The 25,539-nt window shown below is 50.6% G+C and overlaps 1 protein-coding gene across 1 annotated transcript in view; it reads right to left on the bottom strand.

The window, feature by feature from the left end:
* The window catches only part of AHCYL2 (adenosylhomocysteinase like 2), a gene marked incomplete at its 5' end in the record, with an annotated part of 103,316 nt that extends 82,678 nt beyond the window's left edge, over window positions 1-20,638 (bottom strand). Inside the window, one exon of the mRNA XM_080356905.1 lies at window positions 20,222-20,638. Within this exon, the coding sequence (XP_080213031.1) occupies window positions 20,222-20,638 (417 nt within the window). The remainder of the gene's footprint in view (window positions 1-20,221) is intronic.
* Between the last annotated feature and the right edge of the window lie 4,901 nt (window positions 20,639-25,539).

Genomic DNA, 25,539 nt, shown 5'->3' with positions numbered 1-25,539 from the left:
CTTGTGTGGGGTCTGTAGGGTCAGTGGAAGAACATGGGAGGGAGAACCCTTGGGTTGGTGTCCAGAAGCCGGACGCGATCCGGAGCAGGGAATAATTCAGCAGAGACACGAGCGTTTCAGGAGACGGAGCTGGAACGGCACGAGGAGCCGCGGCAGGACACCGGCTGAGAAGTTCTCCTCGAGCATCCAGTGGCTTTTGGTCCCATCCGTCTTGTGAGCACAAACAGTGCCATACAAACCCAGCACGTGATAAACATTCAGACCTGCTTCTGAGAGATAACTGGGATTGTCTCACTTGCTAAATAAGAGGAAGGTATGGAGAGCTAAAGCAATTCAGCCAAGGCCGTCTTAAAACCACAAAATAGCTAAGTTGGGTGAGTCACACGAAGATTTTCTCTTCCCTAATCCCCCACTTCTGAAAGCCTTTTCCTACCCCAGAAATGAGTGAAGGTTTCCCTCCCGAAACGTGTTCTTTTTGTCTCTGCCGCTTGGGTGAGACCCTCTGCTCGCACATCGAGTTTTACACCACGGCGAAGGACTAAGCGCAGCAAAACCCGCCTGGTGCAGCGTCTCACGAGGTGATCCAGCTCCGCGGAAACAAAAGGCTCTCGGAGCCGCGTTCAAGGCTCGAGAATCAGCAGAAAAATAGTGACAAGTGGGGGTTTCTTTGTGAAAGCCAGTAGGAACGGACACTCCAACCCTTCCATGCCTGCTGGTGATGAAGAATGAACCATCCCAAGCGGATCCCTTCACAAACATCCACTTGCTTCTCTTTTGTTCCTCTTTTCCCGCGGGCAGAAAGCAGTTTGGACCATTGGGAGGTACCTGGAGGTCTCTAAACTCGCATATAGGGCAAAAACTCGCATTAGGGCAAGAGAGAGGACCCGGGTAATTATAGACCGGTCAGCCTCACCTCTGTCCCTGGGAAAGTAATGGAACAGCTTGTCCTTGGTGCCATCTCAAGGCATATCAAGGATAAGAGGGTTATTAGGGGCAGTCAGCACGGCTTTACCAAGGGTAAGTCATGCTTGACCAACCTCATAGCCTTTATGAGAATGTGACAAGGTGGATGGATGATGGCAGAGCGGTGGATGTGGTCACCTTGACTTCGGTAAAGCCTTTGACACAGTCTCCCACAGCATCCTCACAGCTAAACTGAGGAGGTGTGGGCTGGACAATAGAGTAGTGAGGTGGGTTGCAAACTGGCTTAAGGAGAGAAGCCAGAGAGTGGTAGTCAATGGTGCGGAGTCCAGTTGGAGGCCAGTACATAGTGCAGTGCTGGGGCCAGTATTATTCAATATATTCATTAACGATTTGAACGAGGGAATAGAGTGACTGTCAGCAAGTTTGCTGATAATACCAAGCTGGGAGGAGTGGTGACACTGGAAGCTGTGCTGCCATCAGAGACCTGGACAGGCTGGAGAGTTGGGCAGGGAATAACCTAATGAAATTTAACAAAGGAAAGTGTAGAGTCCTGCATCTGGGCAGGAACAGCCCCAGGTTCCAGTATAGGTTGGGAAATTACATATTAGAGAGCGGCGTAGGGGAAAGGGACCTGGGGGTCCTGGTGGACAACAGGATGACCATGAGCCAGCACTGGGCCCTTGTGGCCACGAAGCCAATGGGACCTGGGGTGGGTTAGAAGGGGGTGGTCAGTAGGTCAGAGAGGTTCTCCTGTCCCTCTACTCCGCCCTGGTGAGACCACATCTGGAATATTGTGTCCAGTTGTGGCCCCTCAGTTCCAGCAGGACAGGGAACTGCTGCAGAGAGTCCAGCGCAGGGCAACAAAGATGCTGAAGGGAGTGGAGCATCTCCCGTGTGAGGAAAGGCTGAGGGAGCTGGGGCTCTTTAGTTTGGAGAAGAGGAGACTAAGGGGGAACCTTATTAATGTTTACAAATATATAAAGGGTGAGTGCCATGAGGATGGAGCCAGGCTCTTCTCGGTGACAACCAACGATAGGACAAGGGTAATGGGATCAAGCTGGAACACAAGAGGTTCCACTTAAATTTGAGAAAAAGCTTCTTCTCAGTGAGGGTGACAGACACTGGAATAGGCTGCCCAGGGGGGTTGTGGAGTCTCCTTCTCTGGAGACATTCAAAACCCACCTGGACATGTTCCTGTGCGACCTCACCTGGGTGTTCCTGCTCCAGCAGGGGGATTGGACTGGATGATCTTTTGAGGTCCCTTCCAATCCCAAACATACTGTGATACTGTGATATAAATCCTCATCTGCAGCCCCGCAGCAAAGAGCTGGTTTGTTCGGTAACCACAGAAACAGTTTGACAAACCAGCTGAGCAGAGACACAACCTGCCCAGACCGAAGCTTCGGGTTTTGTTTCCATTTCGAAAAGCCCCACTTGGCACCCACTCAATCTGCTCCGCTCTTTGTTAACGCTGCGCTGAAGGACGCGCTGACCTCTGAAGATGCTTCTTTGCATTCCACACACACCTGCTCCAAGGGAAAATGCTTCTTGTGTTCAAAATGCTTCTTGTGTTCAAAATGCTTCTTGTGTTCAAAATGCTTCTTGTGTTCCTGTGCTCAGCTCCCTTCCAAAGGTTTCTTGCACCACTGCAGATCTCCGGCTGCTCCACGTTCAACCTCACACTATTTTACAGCGGAATTTCTTTACCGGGTGTCCCGAAACTGAAGCTGGAAGGTGCAGATGGCAGCACATCCCACCAGGAATGTCATCGATAAGAAGCTACTCTAAGCCACAGCTTCCCGGGCAACCCAGTGCTTTTGATATCCATGACATAAAAAAATCCATGAAAACATAAATCTACAGCCCATCACTCCTTCCTTTATCACTTCTCAGTTCAAAATTGTTCTCTGAAGACTCCCCAGGGGTCTATTCCAACCTCCCTCCTCCTCCTCACCAACTTTATTGTTTTATCCTTTCACTAAACCCAGCAGCTCCTGCTCAAACAGCCTTCGCGACACAGATGGAGTTTCTGGACTTCTCCTCCACCTCTCAAGAGAATTCCACGCAAGATTTCAAACCCGTTTCCATTATTTCCCCCCTCCTTTTCTTTCTCCTCCTGCTGCATCAACCTGGTATTCAGGTTAAACATCACGGGCTACAGTCTGTCCGAAAGGTATTTACAACATAAAGTGTGCGGAAAGCAACTCCCAGTGCTGACGGCTGCGTTAGCGTGTCCTTATAGTTTCTTTATGCCCATCAGGATTAGAGTTGCCGAGAGAAGAACAGGAGCCTGCAGGTGATGGGGCCGTGTCCTCGCATCCACAGCCAGGCCAGAGCGTCATTTTCAGATGCGACTTGCAATGATTCCTTTGAGGATCACCTGTTTTGGGCAGAAGAGCAAACTAGCTGTTCCACACATGGAAGAACATTTAAAAATGAATCAAGGAATCACCTGCGAGAAATATTAGTCAGCGGAGAAAAAGCTGAATGAGCGAGTGAACAAGAGAAACCTCGGGGTGGTTTTTCACTTAGAAATATAGGAAAAAAGCTTTGGGTTTTGAACACCACAATGGCTCAATACCCCAAGGTTCTCAGAAAATCCATACAGCAGGTTTTCAGCCCAGCTTTGGCACTAGAGTTCACAGCCCCTCGTGCTGCTCCTCTGCCTCCCAGCGGCACAAACGCCGGAGCAGCCGCTGCCAAACTCACCGAAACACCAGCACTGACGCACACTCTGAATTCCGCATTCTCACAAGAGCCAGGAGTTGGTACAATGAGCCTGAATTCTAGGCACCGATTCTCTGCATTACCGAACGGAGCCATTCAGCGAGACGAGCGCCGTGAACCCACATTTGCACGATCACGGTTACTCAGAAAAACTCGAGCGGTTTGGTGCACGCTGGACCCGAATGCTGAAATATTGCAGGGAAAAAGGAATCTGGAGGAGTTGATGGATCGGTGAGGCCGAGGCCTCACAAAAGACACCCTCGAAAAACCAGCGTGGTCGCCCCGAATGCTCCACATAATGCCGGGAGCGCGGCCCAAGGAAGCCTATTTTAATTCTAATGGTTGCCACGGTGACTTTAATTCCATCGTGCTCCAAGTAGTCTCACAACTTCCAACTCCACGCCGCTAATCAGGAATCTTGCATAACATTAGCGCTGAATAAGCCAATTTAAACCAACTTAAAAGCCTGGATTATTGTAGAGGATGTTGATGCAAAAAGGTTTTTAAGAACCCAAACAAACCCCCTGTTTTGCTCAGGGAAGTGCTGCTTCTGTGGTTTCTTTCCAGCAAGCGCTCATCACTCTTTAATGTGGAAGTTCTGGATGAGCCCAAGCCAGAGCAGAACCACAATTAAATACTATTTTGTTCATGGTCCCCCTCAATTTTCTTCTAAAGGAAAAATAAAGTACAATGAGATCGTATCAAGGCAGAAAAGAATTACCCCTAGTTATTGGGAGAATAAACGACACGACAATCCTGGAGTATCAAGCCTGGAAAGTTCGGCACGAGAGCCCAGGAGCTGCAGGAGGAGCTGCAGGAGACTGTAAAACGTTTCTTCTTCGACCACTGTCCGAAATGGTTTGGAAAAGACTCCTGCAATTTAAGCACAGCTGTAATAAGCAAAGCCGACCTTAGTCCGGACTAAGAAACTGCCTGAAGTCTGTTCTAATCTTCCTTTTGGGCTTCAGGTGAATTTTGGAAGACTGAGGCTTCCCACAGCCACCCACCCACTGCTCGCTTAAGGAGAGTAAAGACCCATGTAATTATTTCTCCCTATTAAAATAGGAACTATTTTCTTCTTCATTTAATTTTTCCCTCCTTCCTAACCTCCGGGATTTCTCCTCAACTAACGTCCATATGGGCGCTTTCCAAGGCACAACAGGATGAAGCTCCGTTTCTCTCCCTGGTCGTGTGCAGAAGAGGTGACGTTTCTCTCACCCAACCTTAAACGTCCAAAATCCAGGATTTTTCCCAAAAGAAAAGCGAGGAGCAGTAAAATGTGACCTTTGGCGATGGCCCTGCAGCCAGTTTTCTGCGAAGCCACGGACCTGCAGCAGCTTCAAAAGGAGAAGCAGAAGGAGAATTTTGTCCAGTTTGTGATATTTCACTAGTGATAAAGCAGATGCAGAAGCTTGTGAGAGTCGGTCCGAAGATGGAGCAGTATTTGCCTGAACATCGCCATCAAGAACTTAGAGAACTGAAGCCCTGACCAAAAGAACAGATGGACAATGACCTGGAGAGAGGCCCAAGCAGAAGCGTTGTGTTGCACTGTTTCTCCGATAGCGGGTGGCTCGTGCTGTGGACTTTGCCTGCTTCTCCAGCCAAACCAGCCTCTGGAAAGCTGTTGTTATGAGGGTCTCTTCGACCCAGGGACAAGAGCTGCCGTCCAGAAGAATGTGTTCTCACCTGCAGCCTCAGTCACACGTGTCCCTCACCTGCTCCCCCAAACAACGGCCAACGAAAAGGAGCATGTCCAGAGCTCGCCAAGGGGCCTGAGCTCACCCAATGGACCAGAGAAAGACCCTGAATGCTGCACACGTAAGCGTTGGCAAAAGAAAGCGTGAATCCTTTGAGCCTGCGCAGTTAAGCCTGGGTTGCAAAGTGACGGCGGAGACTGGGCTGAAACAATGGGAGCAGGGGGGTGAAGAAGCATACAAGGTGACTCCAGAATGGACACCGGTGAAGATCTTCCCGCCACAGGATCCCGAACCACGACGGAGGAGCGGCCGGACTGCACGGGACCGGAGACCAGAGGGAGCTTCTGGAACTGGATGGTGAGGAACGCAACCTCATTTCTCACCTTTTCCTTTACTTTCCCTGTTTCTTTCCCCTCTCTTTTCTTACTCTGTCTCTATCGTGTGCCGCTTTACGGGCAAATCAATAAAGTAACACTGCTTGATTGAATTATAACCCCTTGGCATTTTGGTCACCTTAATTTTGCACTCAGAGATCCAGGTAAAAGAACCATCACGAGTCCATCGCCGAACGGACCGTGACACCATCTGAGAGAAACCCTGGGACAGACTGGGGAGAAACGCATGGATTTGGGGACTGTTACGCAACGAGATCTTCCAAGGACTCATCAATAAAATGCTCCTTGTTCCCTGGAACATCTACAACATATTTTACTTTGGGTAAGAATGTTTGATTTTTCTTCAAAATTCAACCCAAGGTTCGTTTAGCTAAAATGCTTGAAATCTGAATTTGTGTGTAATTAAGCTCAAACTAATCAACTCGCCTCCTGCGTGTGAAGGAACAGGCCGACCACGTCCAACACCACCTAATTGTGTTTTCTAGGTAAAAGAACCATCACGACTCCATCGCCAAATGGATTGTGACTTGACACCCACATTTGTTTAGTGTACCTTCCAATGTAGACATCCCTAAATTCATTGATACAAAGCGGATTGCGTGATAAATTACTTATCTTTTCCTTCCTTCTTACTTTGTGTCTCCCTTTGAGGATTGCAGCTTGCATTCGTGGCCCTCAGCTCCTGAAAAAACAGCAGGATGATGAACAAAACCCAAGGACAGGCTGGTATTCAGTGCTGCTTTTGCTATTTATTTTGCTGCTTGGTTATTCTCCACTCCAGAGTTTTTAACCCCGCCAGTTAAACTTCACGCTTACATTAGGAAATAACGATGATGGCAAGAAAGCTCAGGTGGTAAAAAAATACCCATTTGACTCTTCTATTTAAGCTTGAAATGAGATTTTCCACATATGACTGCAGGTATTTCAGTTTAAAAGAGTCTAAAATACCTTCTGAGCTGCAGCTCTCCTGTCATCACTCTAAGTGGCAGCAGCTTAGATCTCAACATCCATCAGAGCACGAGGAGCAGATCCCAGCGGTGCTAATAGAGCAGAAGCAGAGGGGAAAAGCCAATATTGGCACAGGGCTCCGGCATGTTGCTTGTGCTTTGTCACTCCATAGAGAGGAATCTCTCATTCCTGGCCGTGTACAAAATCACTTCTGGCTCTAACAGGTAAGATACGATGACTTTTAATGTTTGATCTGGATGGAGAAAAAGGAAACCTGTGCAGAAGGATGCAAGATGAACAAGTCACTGGTTTATGACAAGAAATTCCTGCTTGTTTGGCCTTCACAGCAGCCCTGAGCCCTGAAGACCATGGGCACTGAAGGAAATAGCTTAATAAACACTGATGGGGAAGCAGGGAAAGAGACGGTACAAGCTGAAATCTCAGTCCTTCTGACACAAACACCCCAGGGCCACAGGTTCTGCTACAAAATCTCTGTCCAGACCCGGATACCAACCGCATTGGCCACCTGCTCCTTTCCAAGCCGAGACTTCCAGGCTCCATACTCCATCTCCTTCAGTTTTACACTCCTGCATCACAAACAGGTGAAAATGAGTCCTGAGTGCACCAGCAGAGCAAACTGCAGGATAACGCGGCTTCCAGGCGCCCCCAGGGATCAGTACTGGGGCCAGTTCTGTTTAGTGTCTTTATCAATGATCTGGATGAGGGGATCGAGTGCACCCTCAGAGAGGTTGCAGACAGCACCAAGCTGGGTGGGAGTGTTGATCTGCTGAGGGCAGGAGGCTCCACAGAGGGATCTGGATCAACAGGCTGAGGCCAATTGTCTGAGGGTCACCAAGGTCAAGTGCCGGGTCCTGCACTTGGGTCACAACAACCCCATGGACGCTGCAGCTGGGGAAGAGCGGCTGGAAAAGGAGCTGGGGGTGTTGGCGCCAGCGGCTGAACATGAGCCAGCGTGTGCCCAGGTGGCCAAGAGGCCACCAGCATCCTGGCTGGGACCAGTACTGGTGTGGCCAGCAGGCCCAGGGCAGTGACCGTCCCTGTGCTGGGACCTGGGGAGGCCAAACCGCCAATCCTGGGGCAGTTCTGGGCCCCTCACGCCAAGAAAGGGCTTGAGGTGCTGGAGCGAGTGGAGAGAAGGGAACGGAGCTGGTGAGGGGCTGGAGCACAATGTGATGGAGCGGCTGAGGGACCTGGGGGTTCAGCTGGAGAACAGGAGCTGAGGGGAGACCTTCTGATCTCTGAACTGCCTGAAAGGAGCTTGGAGCCAGGGGAGTCGGGCTCTGCTCCCCAGGAACAAGCGCCACGAGCAGAGGAAACGGCCTCAAGTTGCGCCAGGGGAGGTTGAGGTTGGATGTGGGAACAATTTCTTCCCCAAAGGGCTGTGGGGCATTGGAACAGGCTGCCCAGGGCAGTGCTGGAGTCACCAGCCCTGGAGGGCTGGACAGACGGACATGAGGTTCTCAGGGCAGGGACAGGGCTGGGTTAATGGTTGGACTCGATCTTGGGGGCCTCTTCCAACAAAAATCATTCTATTCCCGTTCCCCCTATGATAAGGGGTTTGAGCATACGAACACCCTGCCATTGTCACCCTTCTGTTGGCCTCCACACAAGACCACAAAGAAGGACAAACGGCAGGTTTGCAGATGTTCACACCAACCTCCTTCAAAGCTCAAAGTCAATACGGAACATGCTGTTCCAAACAAGCCATTTCTAGACTAACAAATGTCTGGGGGGGGTCGGTACCAAGGATGAGACCGAGACACTGACTCCTCAAGGAGAAGAGATCAGGAGGCTGGCAAGGTCTAGTTGTTCCTGCCCTGATGGGCTCTCCCAGACTCTCTTTCCTTTTGAAGGACACGTGAAGCGCGGACACAGAGCGCGAGAGGAGCCAGAGCACACTCAGGCAACACTGTCGCAGTATCTACCACAAAAGATCCATTTCCACTAACGTTACTGAAAGGAGCTGGGACGTTGCATCCAACCACCAAGGTCAAACGAAAGTACTAAATCCATCCTTCTTGAAGACGAGTCATTGTCCTCCTGCCTCTTCCAAAATGCTAAAGACCAACATAGGTTCACCCTAAAGCTCCAAGTATTAATCCCTACTTTTCCTCACAAAAAAAGAAAAATCTTAAAATCACACATTAAATTACTGTGACACATTAATAAAAAAGACAAACCCACAATGAATACTTGCTCTCTGCTCTTGGCGTCTTCGCTCCCCTTCTGAATTAAAGAATTAAGCATCTTCTAATGTGCACAGAAATAACAAAACACAGGATTTGACACCAACCACGATAATGTCTTGAGATTCGCTCCATTTTCAGGCCAGCGCGATTCGAAAGATAATCCGTTCCTAACAGGTTTGCAGGCTGAGCATGGGCTGGAGTCCAGGCTTAAGTTGGCAAAGAGAAACACTGCCTGACCAACAGAAAAACTCGCCCCTAAACCCAGAGCCTAGCAAAGCTTCCCTCTTGGACCAACCTGTTGCAGGGGTTTTTAGTTTATTTTAATATTTGTTTGTTTTGTTTGGGTTTTTTTTGGTCATTGTTGAGTTTCAGTTTGTCGTTTGGTTTGGTTTTATATTGATTTCCCTGCTCCGGTTTAGCGTGACCTGCATGACGACTGCACGGCTTGACTCTCAAACCCAGTCTAGCAGAAGATCAGTTCCCCAAACGGTTCCAGCAAATGTCACTAAGGCCTGTGAACTTGTCACCTCCTCGGCATCCACACCACACGACAAACCAAGCGCCCATGCGGGGCACAAAACGAAGCGCCAGTTCACCAGGTATCTGCTTGCGGCTCCTGCGGCTGCTTGCCTGAACCTGCCGGGTGGCTCGTCACCATTCATAATTAGACAAAAATAATACACACACTGAGGATCTCTGCAATATTGCTCCTTGGGCCCTGGTCTTAACCTCGGTTCAACGCCTCCACAACCCATCGCTGCCTCCGGAGCAGCCAAAGGGAAGCTGGACAAACCAAGGCAGCACAGAAACGTTGTCATTTCCATCACATGTTCCGTCGCGGGAAGCCAAGTGTCAGTGGTGGCCTCAACGTACTCCTACAAGCACAAAAAAGTAACAAGATCTCATGCACCTGAACCAAATTTCAAGAGAAACTACTTTTACATTACTCCAATATAAAATCCATATTATTGGCTCTTCAAATCTGACAAACTACCAGCAGACAGCAAAGCTTGAACTGGGATTCAGTGACACAAAAGTAGAACAATTACAGTTTAGTGTTACAGAAAAGCACTTTGATTAATACCGAACCGGTGCATGTGAAATCCTGGGAATTGCAGCAGCGATCTCTCAGCACAGAATGCAGACAGTTGGCTTTCAAAACAATCCACATCAAACACAAGCCAGCGCATTCTGCAAACAATAAAACCCAACTGAGCCGATACTGAAAAGGATCCAAGCACATTTCCCCACCTCCAGAAACACCAAAGTCACGGAGAGAACAGCAAATCGGAGCCAGCAAGTTTTTTGAAGGAAAGTTTCCTGGGAACAGATACCAGCATGAACCACAGTGAGTTATTCGCCTAAATTGGGCCCTGAGTCATGTTGATGGGAACCGTCCATCCCTGGTTTTCCTCGCGTAACTTTGGGATGAGACGGCGATCGCTTCACCAAGTAAAGTTTCCTAATTGTCAGACGAAGGCGTGTTGGTGCTGCTCCTGCTTTTCAATACGTGCTCTGGGGATCAAATCTGCAATAAGAGCGGTTCAGCAGTTCTGGGGAGCGAGCTCATTTTTCAGCTGACTTTCCTCTTTCTGACGCTCATGAAAAATGCAACCGGCTCCTATTTAAAGCTCTGTCACGAACTAAAAGAAAAAATACCTGGAGTTCCAACAATGCTACCTCTGCAATTTAAAGTAAGGTCGGCACGCAGCAGCGTTCAAACATTTCTCATCGTAAAATGCTAAAAATACATATCTATTAAGAATATTAGAATAGAATATTAGAATATCAAGGCTGGAAAGCTCGGCAAAAATAAAGTAAGAAGGTTGTTCACTCAACGTGAAGTCACACAGGCTGCAAATTAAGGCACCGACACACCACCACCTTCAGCAAAACCTTCCACCATCAGCGGACGGAACACGGTTTCAGGGTTTGACGTTGCTGATCACAGAATCACAGAACCCCAGGATGTCAGGGGTTGGAAGGGCCCTGGAAAGCTCATCCAGTGCAATCCCCCCATGGAGCAGGAATACCCAGATGAGGTTACACAGGAAGGTGTCCAGGCGGGTTGGAATGTCTGCACAGAAGGAGACTCCACAACCCCCCTGGGCAGCCTGGGCCAGGCTCTGCCACCCTCATCCCAAACAAGTTGCTTCTCAAATTCAAGTGGAACCTCCTGTGTTCCAGTTTGCACCCATTGCCCCTTGTCCTGTCCCTGGTTGTCACCAGCAGAGCCTGGCTCCATCCTCCTGACACTGCCCCTTTCCATATTGATCCCCAGCAATGAGTCCCCCCTCAGTGTCCTCTTGTCCAGCTCCAGAGCCCCAGCTCCCTCAGCCTTTCCTCACACGGGAGATGCTCCACTCCCTTCAGCATCTTGGTGGCTGCGCTGGACTCTCTGCAGCAGTTCCCTGTCCTGTTGGAACTGAGGGGCCACAAGATTCCAGGTGTGGTCTCCCCAGGGCAGAGCAGAGGGGCAGGAGAACCTCTCTGACCTACTGACCACCCCCTTCTAACCCACCCCAGGTACCACTGGCTTCCTGGCCACAAGGGCCCAGTGCTGGCTCATGGTCGCCCTGCTGTCCCCAGGACCCCCAGGTCCCTTTCCCCTACGCTGCTCTCTAATAGCTCATTCCCCAACTTATACTGGAACCTGGGGTTGTTCTTAACCAGATGCAAGACTCTACACTTAATGATGTTTTGCTTCCCATCAGGGAGCTGCGAAACACAGAGACAGGAGATTTCCAGAAGAACAAGGGGCTTTGGTTACGCAGTTAAATGCTGCTCGATGTAATTAAATCCTGTATTTTTCTTCGCCAGAGTCGCTCCGGGCAAGTTTGCGCAAGCAGGTGCAGACAGAGCGGAGCTCCAGGTGGATGGATGGCAGAAAAGGATAAAAAATAAAAAGGAATAAACCATTAAATGACTCATTTCTGACCAATTCGGCATGTGCGTCGGTTGGGGCATGTCCGAGGCAAAACGCCCTCAGTCAACGTCTCACATCTGGCCATGAAATATAAGATCATCATGTTGGTTTTTTTCCATGGCTCATGATCCAGAGCTTTGAGAAGCGCTGAGCACTCGCGGCTCCAGCCGCGGGCAGCGGGGGCTGCAACAACGGTCCTACCTAATAATGGCACGTCTGGGGAAAAAGCTTCAGATCTCCTCCACTTCGCAGCAGAAAACCCAAATATATTAACCATTTCTTTTAATTTCAGCGCATCAAATCCCCATCTACAAACCTGAGGCGACGCGGTGATGTCTTGCAGAAGGTGGCCAATACTTTCCAAAGCGTTCCAGCGCTACGACGAGTTTTTTTGAGGGTGCAGAAGAACGTTAAATTCTCAATTCTCACCTCTCCTTGCTCACTCCAGGGTGTCCCGATGTTATATTTGCAGAAAAGCCTTTGGCCTCGGACATGAACAGAACGCAAGTGCGACCGTGTCATTCGATTCTCAGGGAGGTCCCTGCAAATGTCAGTTCAGTGCTGGTCACCGAGGCCGCTGCAAAGTCACACGGGAGCCTCTGCTCTTTAGCAACCTGAGCCATCTCTGTGTATTTCTACTAATAATAAATATATCCTATATAAAAACAAAGAATAAAAATACTTCTATACATATTTATATAGCTATACATGTATTTTCCAATAATACTACAATAAATTAAAATAAGAGTTAAAGGTTCTCTCTACAGCACAAATCATATGAAAGCTCATACTTATGTAGGAGCATCGTAAATCAGGAGGCCAATTTCATCAGCTTCATGTACACTTTTGCAGAACAAGAAGTTATAACTTCTGATCAATCTCAATGTCCTTCCCTCCAGGGACTGTATTTCAGAATAAGCACAGATTAGATGAGCTGCACCTACAAACTATCTGGAGTTTCAAAGTTGTGTTAGGAAGCCAATAGTTCACCCACGGCTCTGCCTGCAGGAAAAGTTGCACAATTTGTGACGCAAAAAATGCCAAACCAACACAATTAGGTAATATTCACCTCCCCAAAATATAACTAGAAACAAGACAAACATTTTCTAAAGGTGTTCACACAAAACCAGTGGGTACAAGCACAACAGCATTTACTGCTTCAAGGCCTTAAGCGGAAAAATGGTGATTTGAGAAGTGTTCTTACAATAAAATCATCCTTTTTCCTTAAAATCTTTGACCTCGGATCTCCAAAGCTCCCTGAAGAACGACTGTTCCACGGTCCTCACTCTTATTTTCTCACTTACAGACATCTCCCACTTCAGAGGTGGATTAAGCTTAAAGCCCAGAAATTCTTCTGCTGAATCCAGCAAACACACTGAATTTCACTTTCCAGCCTGGCCTTTGTCTGGAGGTCCCACAGAGCTTCCGCACGGCGCAAACAGAATTCACTAAACCTCCTCTCCTTCTCACTTCACCGCAATATTTCACCTTAATTTTGAGAAGGCAGCTTCTAACTGAAGCTCTTGCAACTACAACTGTGAATTTTGCCCTTTCTGTTTGCAGGGCCTGTGTCCAGCAGCTGCTCCCAGAAAGACCCAGTTTGACTCCCCACCTTATGTTTGGATTTACAAAACTGACCAACATCAGTAGCCCCTTGAGAAGAAAGGAAGAGATGAACTTCATCATGGCTTCCCTAGGCTGAAATTGTGGCATTTCAGTGGGATATATTTTTGCTACAAATGCCCTTAACAGCAGACAAGAGCATGGAGGGGTTTACGCAAGAAATTTAAAGCTTATTTCATCCTTAATTCCTGCCAGTTTGGTGCTCACATGAAGCCCTAGAACGTCGCAGTTAAGTCGAGCAGCACTCTGTATTTTTATTTAGAGCCTGGACCTTATTTTTCAGGCTCTGTCTCTTCCATCCATCGTTCAGATTCAACAACTTGCCTACAGCTCATCTCTCTACAGGGGGATTTAACGGCACGTCAACCATCGCGCTTGGGGAGGAGTTTTCCTTCACGTGACTGGGGCTCTGTGCTTGGGTCTCTGGTTTGAATCTGCAAAAGTGAAGAAAATAAATATCAAAGAAGAAAATGAAGCGGGTATTTTTGTACCCTACCACTGTGGTAGCTCTATAGAACATCTGGATTCATTCCAATTCATTCCATTCTTTCAGTCTTTAGTATTCGTCAAATTTCATCACTGCTGCAGGTCGCTTGGTCAGATGGGGAAATCTGCCTGTTAATCTGAGCTACCTCACCCCTTTCTTTTTAGTTTTACCTTCCTTGTTCGAGGTAAATCATCACATTGTTTTACAACTCACTAGACAGAGTTCAAAAGAAAACCCGAAAAGGTCAAACATGACTCCTGAAGTCGCAATTGCTTCACTTCGCTCATCTATCAAGCGTCAAGTCAGGGCCAAAGCAAAGACTACGCTTTTAATTGCTTGTAAATTCAAATACCAGGTTTCTGTCCCCCCAGGAAAGACAGAAACACAAAGATTATTATGTGGTTCAGCATTTTTCTTTTTCCCCAGCAAAGCAACGGGGATCCGGTGCCTCAGCCTCCCAGCAAAACGCACGGTTGCCGCTCATAGCCCCAAAGTTTGAGGTCCCTGAACCGCACCCCAGCTTCTCACTTCCACGTCGTTGTGTTTTATAATCGCGCATTCACAGCCATTAATTTTCTATCACTTTTTCCCCCAGTCTTCCTTTATCTTCTCTTCCATTCCCGAGCCTCCATGCCAAAGGTTGACACATTGATCTGTGCACCCAGCCCCAAGCAGCCACACACAGGCACCTTCTAGAATTAACCTACGTACATTCATCGGGAGACAGGCCCAAGATTATTATACATAATAAAAGAATACAGCCTCCCGTGATAAGATTTTCCTAAATAGCATTCAAATTGCGCTCATTAGGAGCAGCGCTTGGGAATTCAGCCTCGGGGGAAACAATTATTACCTGGCATAAGCGATCGCCAGGGGTTAGAACGAAACTGAGAAAATCAAAACCAACACATGAGCGGAACGCACATCTGCCGAAAAATCCCCCCGCCCCACAAAGGGATGTGGGGACATCACAAGGAATTTACAGATGTTTACAAAGGAAAACGCTGCGTTTTCCTGCAGGCGACGAAATCTGCTGGGAGCCAAGGTCAGAGCCGTCATTTAGACGAGCCACAAGAGAGTCGTTCACCGCGGCAGCAGAATAAAACCTCCGCCGGTCGGGGAATGTGCCAGTCTGCTGAGCACCAGGCATTTATTGCCGTGGAATCACTTCGCCGGAGAATTCTACAGCCGGGAGTTGTAGGAAGGTTATACCGAAGTGGTGACATTACCCAAGGATACGGCCTCGTTACCGGACACCTCTATGTTCTGCTTTTTCTGCTTTGCCCGCAGACAAAAGCCACAGTTTTCTACGGCCACGGGCACTCCAGGGCTGGAAAAGCAACCGTGCTCGTTTCCAAATGAACCAACAGCTCCGACAAACCTGCAAATCAAACACCGACAACAGCACCGACAAACCTTCCAGTTCTAAAAACCGCCAGTTTAATGATGCTAAAGAGAGAAGAACACAGCTTGAAATCCAAGGAGCGAGCTGTGCTTTCGGTACTGAGCGGCGGGGACCGAAAAAACACATAAATAACCTTTCATTTTGTAAATTAGTACATGCTTAATATAAAACTTTAAACAGCAATTGTGTAGCTGCAAACTGCCCAGTGTGGTGTAGGAGCCGTTACTAAGCCTCACTCGCCAAGTAGTTAACAATAATTAAAGCAAGAAGTGCATCTGTTTAAGTACATGTTCTTCTCTCAACGAAAGAAGGGCGCAGAGCTGTCATTACAAGGCTAATCACTTTGGCAGTCTTTAATTACAGCCCCTCACTAGCTCCCACCCCACGCGCCAATGACAACGTCACCAGAAGTTGTGCAAAGTCACTTTGATCTAGAAATGCCCTGAGAAACAACACAAACCAGAAGAGTCCGCCCCCCCGGGTAAAGCCAATGAGCGATCATCTAATCACCAAAAACACCGTTAAAAATCTAAAAGCGTAAACAATTTGTGTGACTCAGGGCCTTGACTCACATCCACGGATTAAGTTGAGCCCGGGACACCTGAGGCTGTTGCTCAGGAACACGGTTCACCCCGCGCCGGGAGAACAAAACACCATCCCCTGAGTCACCCCACGGTGGAGGGAATCGCAAGGGACAACCAACTCAGCCGAAAGTGAGGGATTTTATGTAGTTTGAGCTTCCCTGAACTGCCTCATCTTGGAATCATACTGAGAAATTCCAAGAGGGGGAAGGTAGAGGGTCAGGAGATGCAGTGAGAGGCAGAAGAAGGTCCAGACAAGCCCTGAGGTTCAAGGCCACCAGCCCAGGCCTCAGACGCAGGTCAAAGACCCGCTCACCAGCCCTTCTCGAAGGCAGAAAGCTCTGAAGCAACACCAGACAAGAGGGATCAGCTAAACCCCCCTGTGTAGACACCCAGAAAGGTCACAGCCACATCAATTAGTCAGCTCACCAGAAAAGCCAAGCCCAACATCACCTGAGGAGCGAGGCCTTCCAGCCACATCGTGAGAACACGGATCTACAGCAAGAACCCGACGAGAACAAAAACACCGTGACCAACATCTTCACCCGGATCTGACGGGCGCCACCCCCGCAGGTGTCGCGAAGACGAGCCCGGCGGCCTTGACTTCGAGCTCTGCGTTCGCAGGAGCGCCGACATTTCTTGTACGGGCAGGTGCGCGAGGCTGCAGAATCAGGTCTACGCATCAATATCACAACAAAATGAAGCAATCGCACAAATAAATAAAAACACAAACACGCAATGTCATTAACACTTGCCAGTCTGGGCACATGTACCATCCCCACCCTACCAGGGTGAAACATTAATTAGCACATCTAAAGGCAGACAGGAATAAGTAAAACACTAAAGCAATGTAAAATACATTCCAAAAGGAGAGAGGTATTGAAGGAAAGAACAGCCGCGGCGATTCACCAAGAACTATTGTGCTCGTGTCAAAACTACAAAACAAACATTTGGTGGCAGGAACACATGGTAAAATTTCAAGGAAATGAAAAAAACAAAAAGGAAAGAAAACAATATTTTTAATATAGAACCCAGTCAAGAAAAAACTACCAAGATATTTTTATTCCAGGAAAGTTCTGTGAAGAACTACAGTTTAATTGTTTTCACTACAAATTTGACATGATCTTGCTTATCTATTTTAACAGACCTTTACCTTTATTTCAGGTCCTAAAGCAAAATTCTATTGGATTCGACTAAAAATTTTATCTGCTTCTTTTAGACTTATTTTTGTACTAAACCCTTCACCAGATGCTTCAGCTCCGCGTGCCCAATTTTTCAACCACAGGACCGGGAACAATCCTTACAGCTCCCAAATCTGGTGTTTTATCTAAATGACACGACTTCCTAAGAAACGGCGGAAAGGACTCCGGGTTTGTAAATCTGGAGTGTGTAAACATCTTGAATCTCTGGAACGTACGCACTGAAGTCACTGGAAAACAAGAGTATGGGGGGAAAAGAAGGAGAAGGAACAGTATGTACTCCCAGATACCCTCCATCAACACATCTCGCTGCCTTTAGCAACCAGACAGATTGTCAGCTCCTAAACAAATTCTTACAAAGCATCCTCTGGCACTCTGAGGAGTATTCAGCGAGAGAGATGTAGGTTCCTTCAAGCTGTTTTCAGATAACGATCCCATCACCCACCATCAATATTCCCCTTGTAGACTTAGTGATGCAAATGTGGCGTCTGACGCTGTGACAGGAGCTGGACTTCAGGAGAAGGTGTAAGGAAAAACATCTTTATGTTGTTTAACAAAAAAAAGAGAGAAAGGAGGGGAATAAGGGAGGAGTTTAGAAGCATCAAGCACACTTGAGGATACGGATACCCTGAGGGTCTCTAAAAATTGAGATGGGATTAGGATATCAAACGGACAGGGCTCCAGACACTGGGGACAGAGTCACAATCTTAGCAGAAAAATGTCCTTTAGGGAGGAACTGGACCCCTCCAGGAGGTATTTCTAAGGGATGATGGAGCCCTTGATCCAGCCCCTGTTCTCGGGCAGACGTTCACCTTACAGGGACACGCCGCTTCCCACAGTCTCTAGGAGAGACTCCAGTTTCAGGGACACCACGGTTATGGGAACAAACTCCCTCATCCTGGGCCTTCTGAAGAGAGAGGAAATATCACAGCAACATGAAGGAGTGAGGAAGTCCAGCAATATGGAGATAAAGTCTTCACCCGAGTTTAACGCATGAGGAGGTTCCCCTCGTGACCGGGACACTCCTTCCCCTCCATTCCCCAAAAGGCTCTTGTGTCGTGGGGGAGAACTCCTTCTCCAGAGATTTCCGAAGGGAAGGGTGCTAGGCACCAAGAATTCCGGAATCTCTGTGGAAAAGGTGTGTTTCTCTACAGCCATCCAAGGAGGGGGCCCTGTGTATCTATAGGAGGCTGTATCTATAGGAAAGTACACATATCCCCCCCTTATGGGGAGTATTTTGTCCATGGGTGCATCCACTGGAGGGACATGTATAACGCACACATGTATCTACATGAACAAGTCACAGAGCGGATGTAGGTGCATCTATAGGTGGACACTGGTACATGCATAATCTGTGTATGCAAAGGAATGGGGATGTCTATAGGTGACACATATGGGGCTGTCTGTTTGTGTCTGAATGCATTTACGTCTATAAGGATGTTTACATCTGTATGACTGGGTGTGGGCAGATGTGCAAAGGTACAAGCACACGTAACATACAGGTGCCTATGTCCACACGGGTGCTGCTTTGCACCCATACATAGGCATCCAAGGAAAGCAGGTGTACCTTAGTGCATATATACCTCTGTCAGCGTTTGTGCAGCTATAGACACATATAGACACTGTAGATATTTAACCATGTAAACTAGCAGGTATACTTCCCTTGCATGTGAAAAGTATATGTCACACATGCGTGTAGACACCTGTATGTGTGTACGCATCTATATGCATGTTTGTACACATACCAGGATGTAGGGTAGCACACCCACCTCTGTATCTGCATACTTACCTCCGCACATATGAGTTCATATATACGCAAGTGGATGTATAGCTACATCTATGCCTGCCTATTCACATGTAAGTACAAAAGCAGTTGCGAACACATGGATAACCAGCTACGGGTGCTCCTGTATGTGCATATATATTAATACCTTGGGGGGATATATACCTGAAAAACATATGCATCTAGGGGGTACGTATGGGCGCGTGCCGCACACCCACAGGGCAGACGCACGCTCGGACATGCTCACAGGACAGTCATGGCACATACATGCCACATCCACAGGTGAACTCCCAGCACACATTCACTGCGTAGACTGTGGTCTGTGTCCTTCCTCGATGGGCAAAGACCGTGCCAGGGGCACCCCTGAGAACGGGACACCCTGCGCAGACCCACCCTGGGTGTGCACCCAGCGATACACCCAGACACACACAGCGGGCACCAGGTACACCCCATTATCACTCCCACACCAACGGGACGGGCATCGTTTTTATCTGCTGATTATCCCTATTTCCGAGCGAGCAGATAACCCTGGGGACGTGAACCCGATGTGAACCCACACACACCCTGGAGCTCACATACGTGGCACCCGCATTTCCTGCGAACGCCCCACGGGCCCGGGTGTGTGGAAGCGGGTGCATATGCACACATCCAGCGGGTACCCACACACCTGGGTGCACACGAGCGTGCAAGCGAGCACAGCTCCGGGTACACGTGTGGCTGACACAGACCCACGGGGCAGGACCACGCTGGTCACACGTGTCCGTGGGCACATCCACAGTGTGTGTGTTCACCCCACACTTAGCACACTGCAGGGGGACACCAGGAGTGGATGGGACCCCACGATGCCAAAGAACTGTCCCCAGAACACAGCCAGGGCATGGCAGCTGCCCCATGGCCAGGGGAGAAGCCCCACGGCCCCGGCAGCTGCCCCACGGCCAGGGAAGAAGCCCCACAGCCCCGGCAGCTGCCCCATGGCCAGGGGAGAAGCCCCACGGCCAGGGGAGAAGCCCCAAGGCCAGGGGAGAAGCCCCACGGCCCCGGCAGCTGCCCCACGGCCAGGGGAGAAGCCCCACGACAGCCCCCGGGACACACCAACACACAGGCACGGGGCAGCCCACGCCGGGCCGGTCCCCACCCGGCTGGACGCAGCGTCTTGCCCCCAAGCACCGGGCCCGTTCCCCCTCCCTGGTGGGGTGAACGTGTTCCCCGCGAATGTCCCCACGGGGGTCTGGGGTCCCCGCACAAAGCGGTGACGGGTCCCCACGCCCGAGGGCGTGTGCTCGCCCCCGGCCCGCCCCCCTTCCTCTGCCCGTTACCTTCTTGACGGTGCGCGGCGCCTCGGTGACGGTGCCGTCGGGGCTGATGAGCGCCTCGGCCGCGGCGCCGCCGCTGTCGCCGCCGTCGCGGTGCCGGTGCTGGGGGTGATGCGGGTCGCTCCGCTTCATGGCCGAAGCCTGCGGCACCTTGGCGGCGCCCGGCGGTACCGCGGCGGCGGCGGACAGCCCGGGGCAGCCGCTCAGCGGAGGCCGCTCGCCGCCGCCGCCGCCGCAGGAGGAGGAGGAGGACGCCGGGGCCGCCTCACGCTCGGCGGCCGGCAGCGAGCAGGGGGCCGCGGCCACGCTGTGCCCGGGAGGGCGAGCGGTCACCGGCTCACACGACGGCCCCGCCGCCTTATCCATGGGGCCGCTCAGCTCCTTCAGCTCCACGGCCGGCGCTGCCACCTGCACCGACATCGCCGCTGCCGCCGCCGCCTCCGGCTCCCTCAGGGACCGCCCGCCCCTCCCCCGCCACCGCCCCCTCAGCGCCGCGGGGCAAGCCGGGACGTGAAGTCCGCCCGCCCGCCGCCCCGCCGCGACTACAACTCCCGGCAGCCTTTGCGCCGCCCCGCCCACGCCCCTCCTACCGCGGCCCGCCGCGGGGCATTCTGGGAAGTGTAGTCCGGCGGGGCCGCGCTTTGTCCCGCCCGCGCGGCTGAGGCGCCGAGTGGCGGGGGGGACGAAGCCCCGTCAGGCCCGGCCGGGGCCGCGCCCGGGCCGTGCGGCCTCCAGCGCTTCGGGACAGGCCGTGCAGCACTTGAGCTCCTTCCCTGTGGAGAACTTTTGGTTTTTTTCACGCTTTAGTGGAATTTTTGTTGTTTTGTGCACTGTCCGCAGCGCTCGGAGCACCTCCCAGCGCCAGGGTCTGTGCCAGGCCGCTCTCCCGGGGCTGCTGCACCTCCGCGAGCAAAACCCTTGAAAAAGAGGAGCTGACATGTTCTGGCAAGGCCAGCACAACATCTAAAAGCCCAGAAACTTGCTGTCCTGCCAGGTTCTGCCAGCCCAGAGCCGCTTCGTGCGTCAGCCTTTCTTCAGCGCAGACAAAAGCCAGGAATGGGACGTGTTTGTCTAAACCCAGTTCCTCAGGAAAGCCTCCTCTTAGGGAAGGGGAATTCAGACGCATCCTTGCTTTTGGTTGTTTGCTTATTTTTTTAAGTTATTATTATCACTATTAGGCACAGGTCAAGCGTGTTTGAGGCTGTGAAAATAAATAGCACAACGTTCCTGTCTCGTTCGATGTCGTTGGGCCTGTTGGGGACAAACGGGCAGTTTCTCGATGCCACAAGGGATGTGATGGGCCAAGCGAGGGATGTGGAGAGGTACAAAATCCTGCAAGATTGAGCTGAGGTTCAGGATCCACCAGAAGTGAGAAACGTGCAGGATGAAACAATCAGCAAGATTGCGATGGCCAGCAGAGTTTCTGATTCCCAAGTTCGCGCTCACAAGCCCCGGGTGAGCTCCGTGATTGGGATGAGCTGAGCTACAGTGGGAGCAGAGGAGGAGCCCACCAAAAACCACCCAAAATCAGGAGGCAAAGGAGCGACCGGGGCAGAGGGGCAACAAAACTGGAGAAGCCGAAGGAGGATTTCACGCTTGGAGAGGAAGAGCCGAATCAGCAGCTGATGGCAACACCACGTTGGTAAAGACTCACTGGGGACAGGAGGAAAAGCGGTTTCATTATATGCCAGGGTGGCAGCTGGACTGGAAAACGCTTGGGACAGAGGAGAGGAGAGAAAGGGCTGTAAAGCATTTATTGGGCTCCAAAGGCAACGCGGCACCAGGGGCAGCGAGGACGGGAGGAATGTGTGAGGGGGGTTGGGGTTAAAGGAAAAGAACCGCATCACTTTGTGTGTGGGGATAAGTCCCAGCTTCGCTGAACTAACGCAATTTCCATAGTGAAGCGAAATCAAAATCCACGCACGGGTTTCACAGCACATTTCTGCCTCTCCCTGGGATCAGAAGGCTCAGTTGCAGGGGAGATTTCAGCCTCAGAAGGGGCCTTTGAAAGCAAAACCCTTTGAAAGCTGCTGTGGGAGGGATTTGAAGTTGTAGCCGATGAACATCCCTCCCCTTCTATACCCGCTGCGTGTTTTTGCAGTCGCAAGACAAGGGCAGGCTCCGTGCAAAGCCCCAGCAGCACGACGGTTCTACGGCAAAACGGGACTTGTCCCGCTCGGCAGCGCCGATGCCCGGGGCAGGAATCCTCCAGATGTTATCGTCTCCAGGTGCCGCGGATCCCACACTCTGACAAGTAAAATAAAAACCACTGAGGAATCTGCTGCTCGGGCAAAATCCTGACGCTGAGCTTGGTCCTTTGCGCTCCGCGCACCCCAGCCGTGCATCGCCCACCCGGCTCAGCGCACCATCTTCACCTTGGTACCAAAAGAGATGATGCTTTCCTCAAAAAAAGGTCGCATAGTGATCTCAGTGCACCCAAACGCCCCGGCACTAATCGGACCTGCCTCCGTCACATCGGAGCACAAACCGTTCAGCAAACAGACGATATCGCAGCTCGCCAGCGATCCAGCAAACTGGAGCAATGTCCTACGCTGACGATTTATCTGGAAAAACAACGGATATCAGGAGAGGAAGGGAGAGGCCGTTTGGTGAGGGAGGATCGAGTGGTTCGAACAATCGGGGCTCTGTGAGAGCAGCGCCAGAGGTGCCTACGAGAGATTTTGGGGCTGGTTCCTTCCCCGTGCTGCACATCTGGAGCGCGGCGAGAGCGGCAGGAGACGGGCAGCGAGCAGAAAGCAGCCACGGAAAGGCACAAGTCTTGCCCTTGAGAGCTGCGTCCGCATGTAGGTCTGCACAGGAGCCTGATTTCTTGCACCGACAATGACCACAAACAACAAAATTAAGCCAGAAAAGGAATAAAGTAGGTGCTGTCTCTCCCAGAGCTGTAAGAGGCCTGGGAACCAGTGTAAATAGATCCCCAAAAAGATCATATCATAGCCCAAAGGTGAGGGAAGAGCAAGATTAGACACCTGTGTCACTCATTTCATAGTTGTCTCTGTCCTCTTCGCTTCCCTGGCACATGAAAACCAGAGAGGGGAGGAAAATCCAGGACGAGGGTAAAACCCAGGATGTGGGTTTGCTGTGGTGCAGACAGCCCCGCTTCGGTCTTGCACAAACAAAACCTGGGGTTTTCCCCACCAAAACCAGCTGCAAAATTGAACGTGGCTGAGCCATTCGGCTCATGAATTGCTGAATTGCCCAGAATCACAGAATCATTTCGGTTGGAAAAGCCCCTCAAGATCATGGAGTTCAACCGTTCCCCACCCCAGCACTGCCTCGTGTCCTGAGAACCTCATGTCCGTCTGTCCAGCCCTCCAGGGATGGTGACTCCAGCACTGCCCTGGGCAGCCTGTTCCAATGCCCCACAGCCCTTTGGGGAAGAAATTGTTCCCATATCCAACCTCAACCTCCCCTGGCGCAACTTGAGGCCGTTTCCTTTCATCCAGTCGCTTGTTATTTGGGAGCACAGACCAACACCCTCCAAACTCTCCATCCAGCCGCGCATGAAGCGTGTTCACCTCCATGAACAGGGACAGAACAGCCTTCCAGACACCAGGAATGGAAAATAAAAGAGATTTATATGGAAGTTTTTCAATTCTCTAAGACTCTAATACCCTCCTGTAAGCTGACAGACAGACACACTCGTCATCTTGCCATGATACATACAATTCCAAACTAGAAATCGATACTACCCTATAATAACCCTTCTGATTGTACCTCCCGTACTACAGATATGAAGTTCAGATGATTCAGCCCGTCCCCGCCTAATGGCATTTGGACATTTGATACGATAAATCCGATTTTACTGCAGCTATTGATTTGTTCTGGCCACGTCCCTGCGACTGGCCTCGTGCTATCGTACTTCTTCACTCATTTAATTATGGTAAAAGCCACCAGACGCCCAGATAGCGCCGACATTTGTCCCCTGGGGCGAGCGGTTCAATAGATTCAAAGCCAATATGATCTGGATTCCTCGAAACCGCCCTGCCTTGCCCAGATGAACGTTTTTGGGGGTGATTGGAGAGACGTGTGACCCTCCACCTTTTTATCTCCTCCCCAAGCCAGTTAAACGCAGGACAGCAGGGACAGGGGCGCCTGCGCACCAGAAATTCCTCTCCCCGTGCTCAATTTTCACAAAATCTTTGCAATATTATCTACAAATATGCAGCCTGAGAGACAGACAGACAGACCCGTGCAATCCTATGAGCCTCGTTTCCTTAGGAAATCCGTTTAAAATAATACCTGGAAGGTAATTAAAAGCTGTTTCCCCACGGGAGGGCAGGCGGGGGGAAGCGGAAAAGGCTCATGTCAAGTGGAGCCTGAAATATTGCACCTCACCAAAAGGGAAAAGAATAATAAGTAAGAGGATGGTATTTCCGTGTGAGCACTTGAGCTCTTCCCTTTCTTTCCTGAGGATACTCAGTGGGGAAATTAATTGGGTTTTGCCAGCCGAGGAGCTGAGCGGGTGACACTTGCGTCACCAAAGGGAGATTTGTCCCTCGGGGCTTTATAACCTGGTGCTGAAGGAGCTGGAGGGAAAAGATGCTCTTGGGGAAAGGCTGAGGGGACACGGCCGGGGGGGCAGGATTGTCCCGAATCTCAGCACGACGGTGCTGAGGACCCTATTTGGCTTTGTCCCTGTCCCTAATAAACTGTCCCCGCTCTGTCGCACACGTGAGCGCGGCTGCGGGTAACCACACGGCTTTCACTGCTCCAATCCGTGGTTTCCTGGCTGTGGTTTCGCACGGTGGGGCTGGCAGCTGCTGCATCACCCATGTCCCCATGTCCCTGTGTCCCCGTGTCCCCATCCCATGCCCACAGGAAAATCCCCTGGAGCTGAAATGGTGGGAGAGGTGAAGCAAAGGCACCGCCCCACCTTCTTATTCCTAATTCTTATTCCTAATTCTTATTCTCAATTCTTATTCTGATTTCCCTGCAGACCCTGACCCTGAGCAGCACCCGACACCACGAGCACCCACGCTGGTGACACTTCTGGGTGTCCTGGGTTCTCCCTGCCCGGTGCCAGGGCAGGATGCTCCGGGCAGAGAATTTGCGCTGAATTTATCCCGTGACGGGCGTTTCATCCCTTTTTACCAGGAGGTTTTAATCATAACCCCGTTTAAATGGTGGGGTTTGCTGGTTGCTTCTCATTTTCCCCACTAGAGCAAAGCGCTGGTTCCACCTTGAGCTCCTCGGGAGGGAGACGGGGTGTTTCCCTTTTGTCTTCCTTAAAAATTGGGGGGTTTGTGCCCATGTACCAAATCAAAGGGAGAAAACAAAAGGGATGTGACAGGGTCAGA

The sequence above is a fragment of the Nesoenas mayeri genome, assembly GCF_963082525.1.
Source record: "Nesoenas mayeri genome assembly, chromosome: 1".
Classification (NCBI taxonomy): Eukaryota; Metazoa; Chordata; class Aves; order Columbiformes; family Columbidae; genus Nesoenas; species Nesoenas mayeri.
This window is presented reverse-complemented; position numbering and strand designations above follow the sequence as displayed.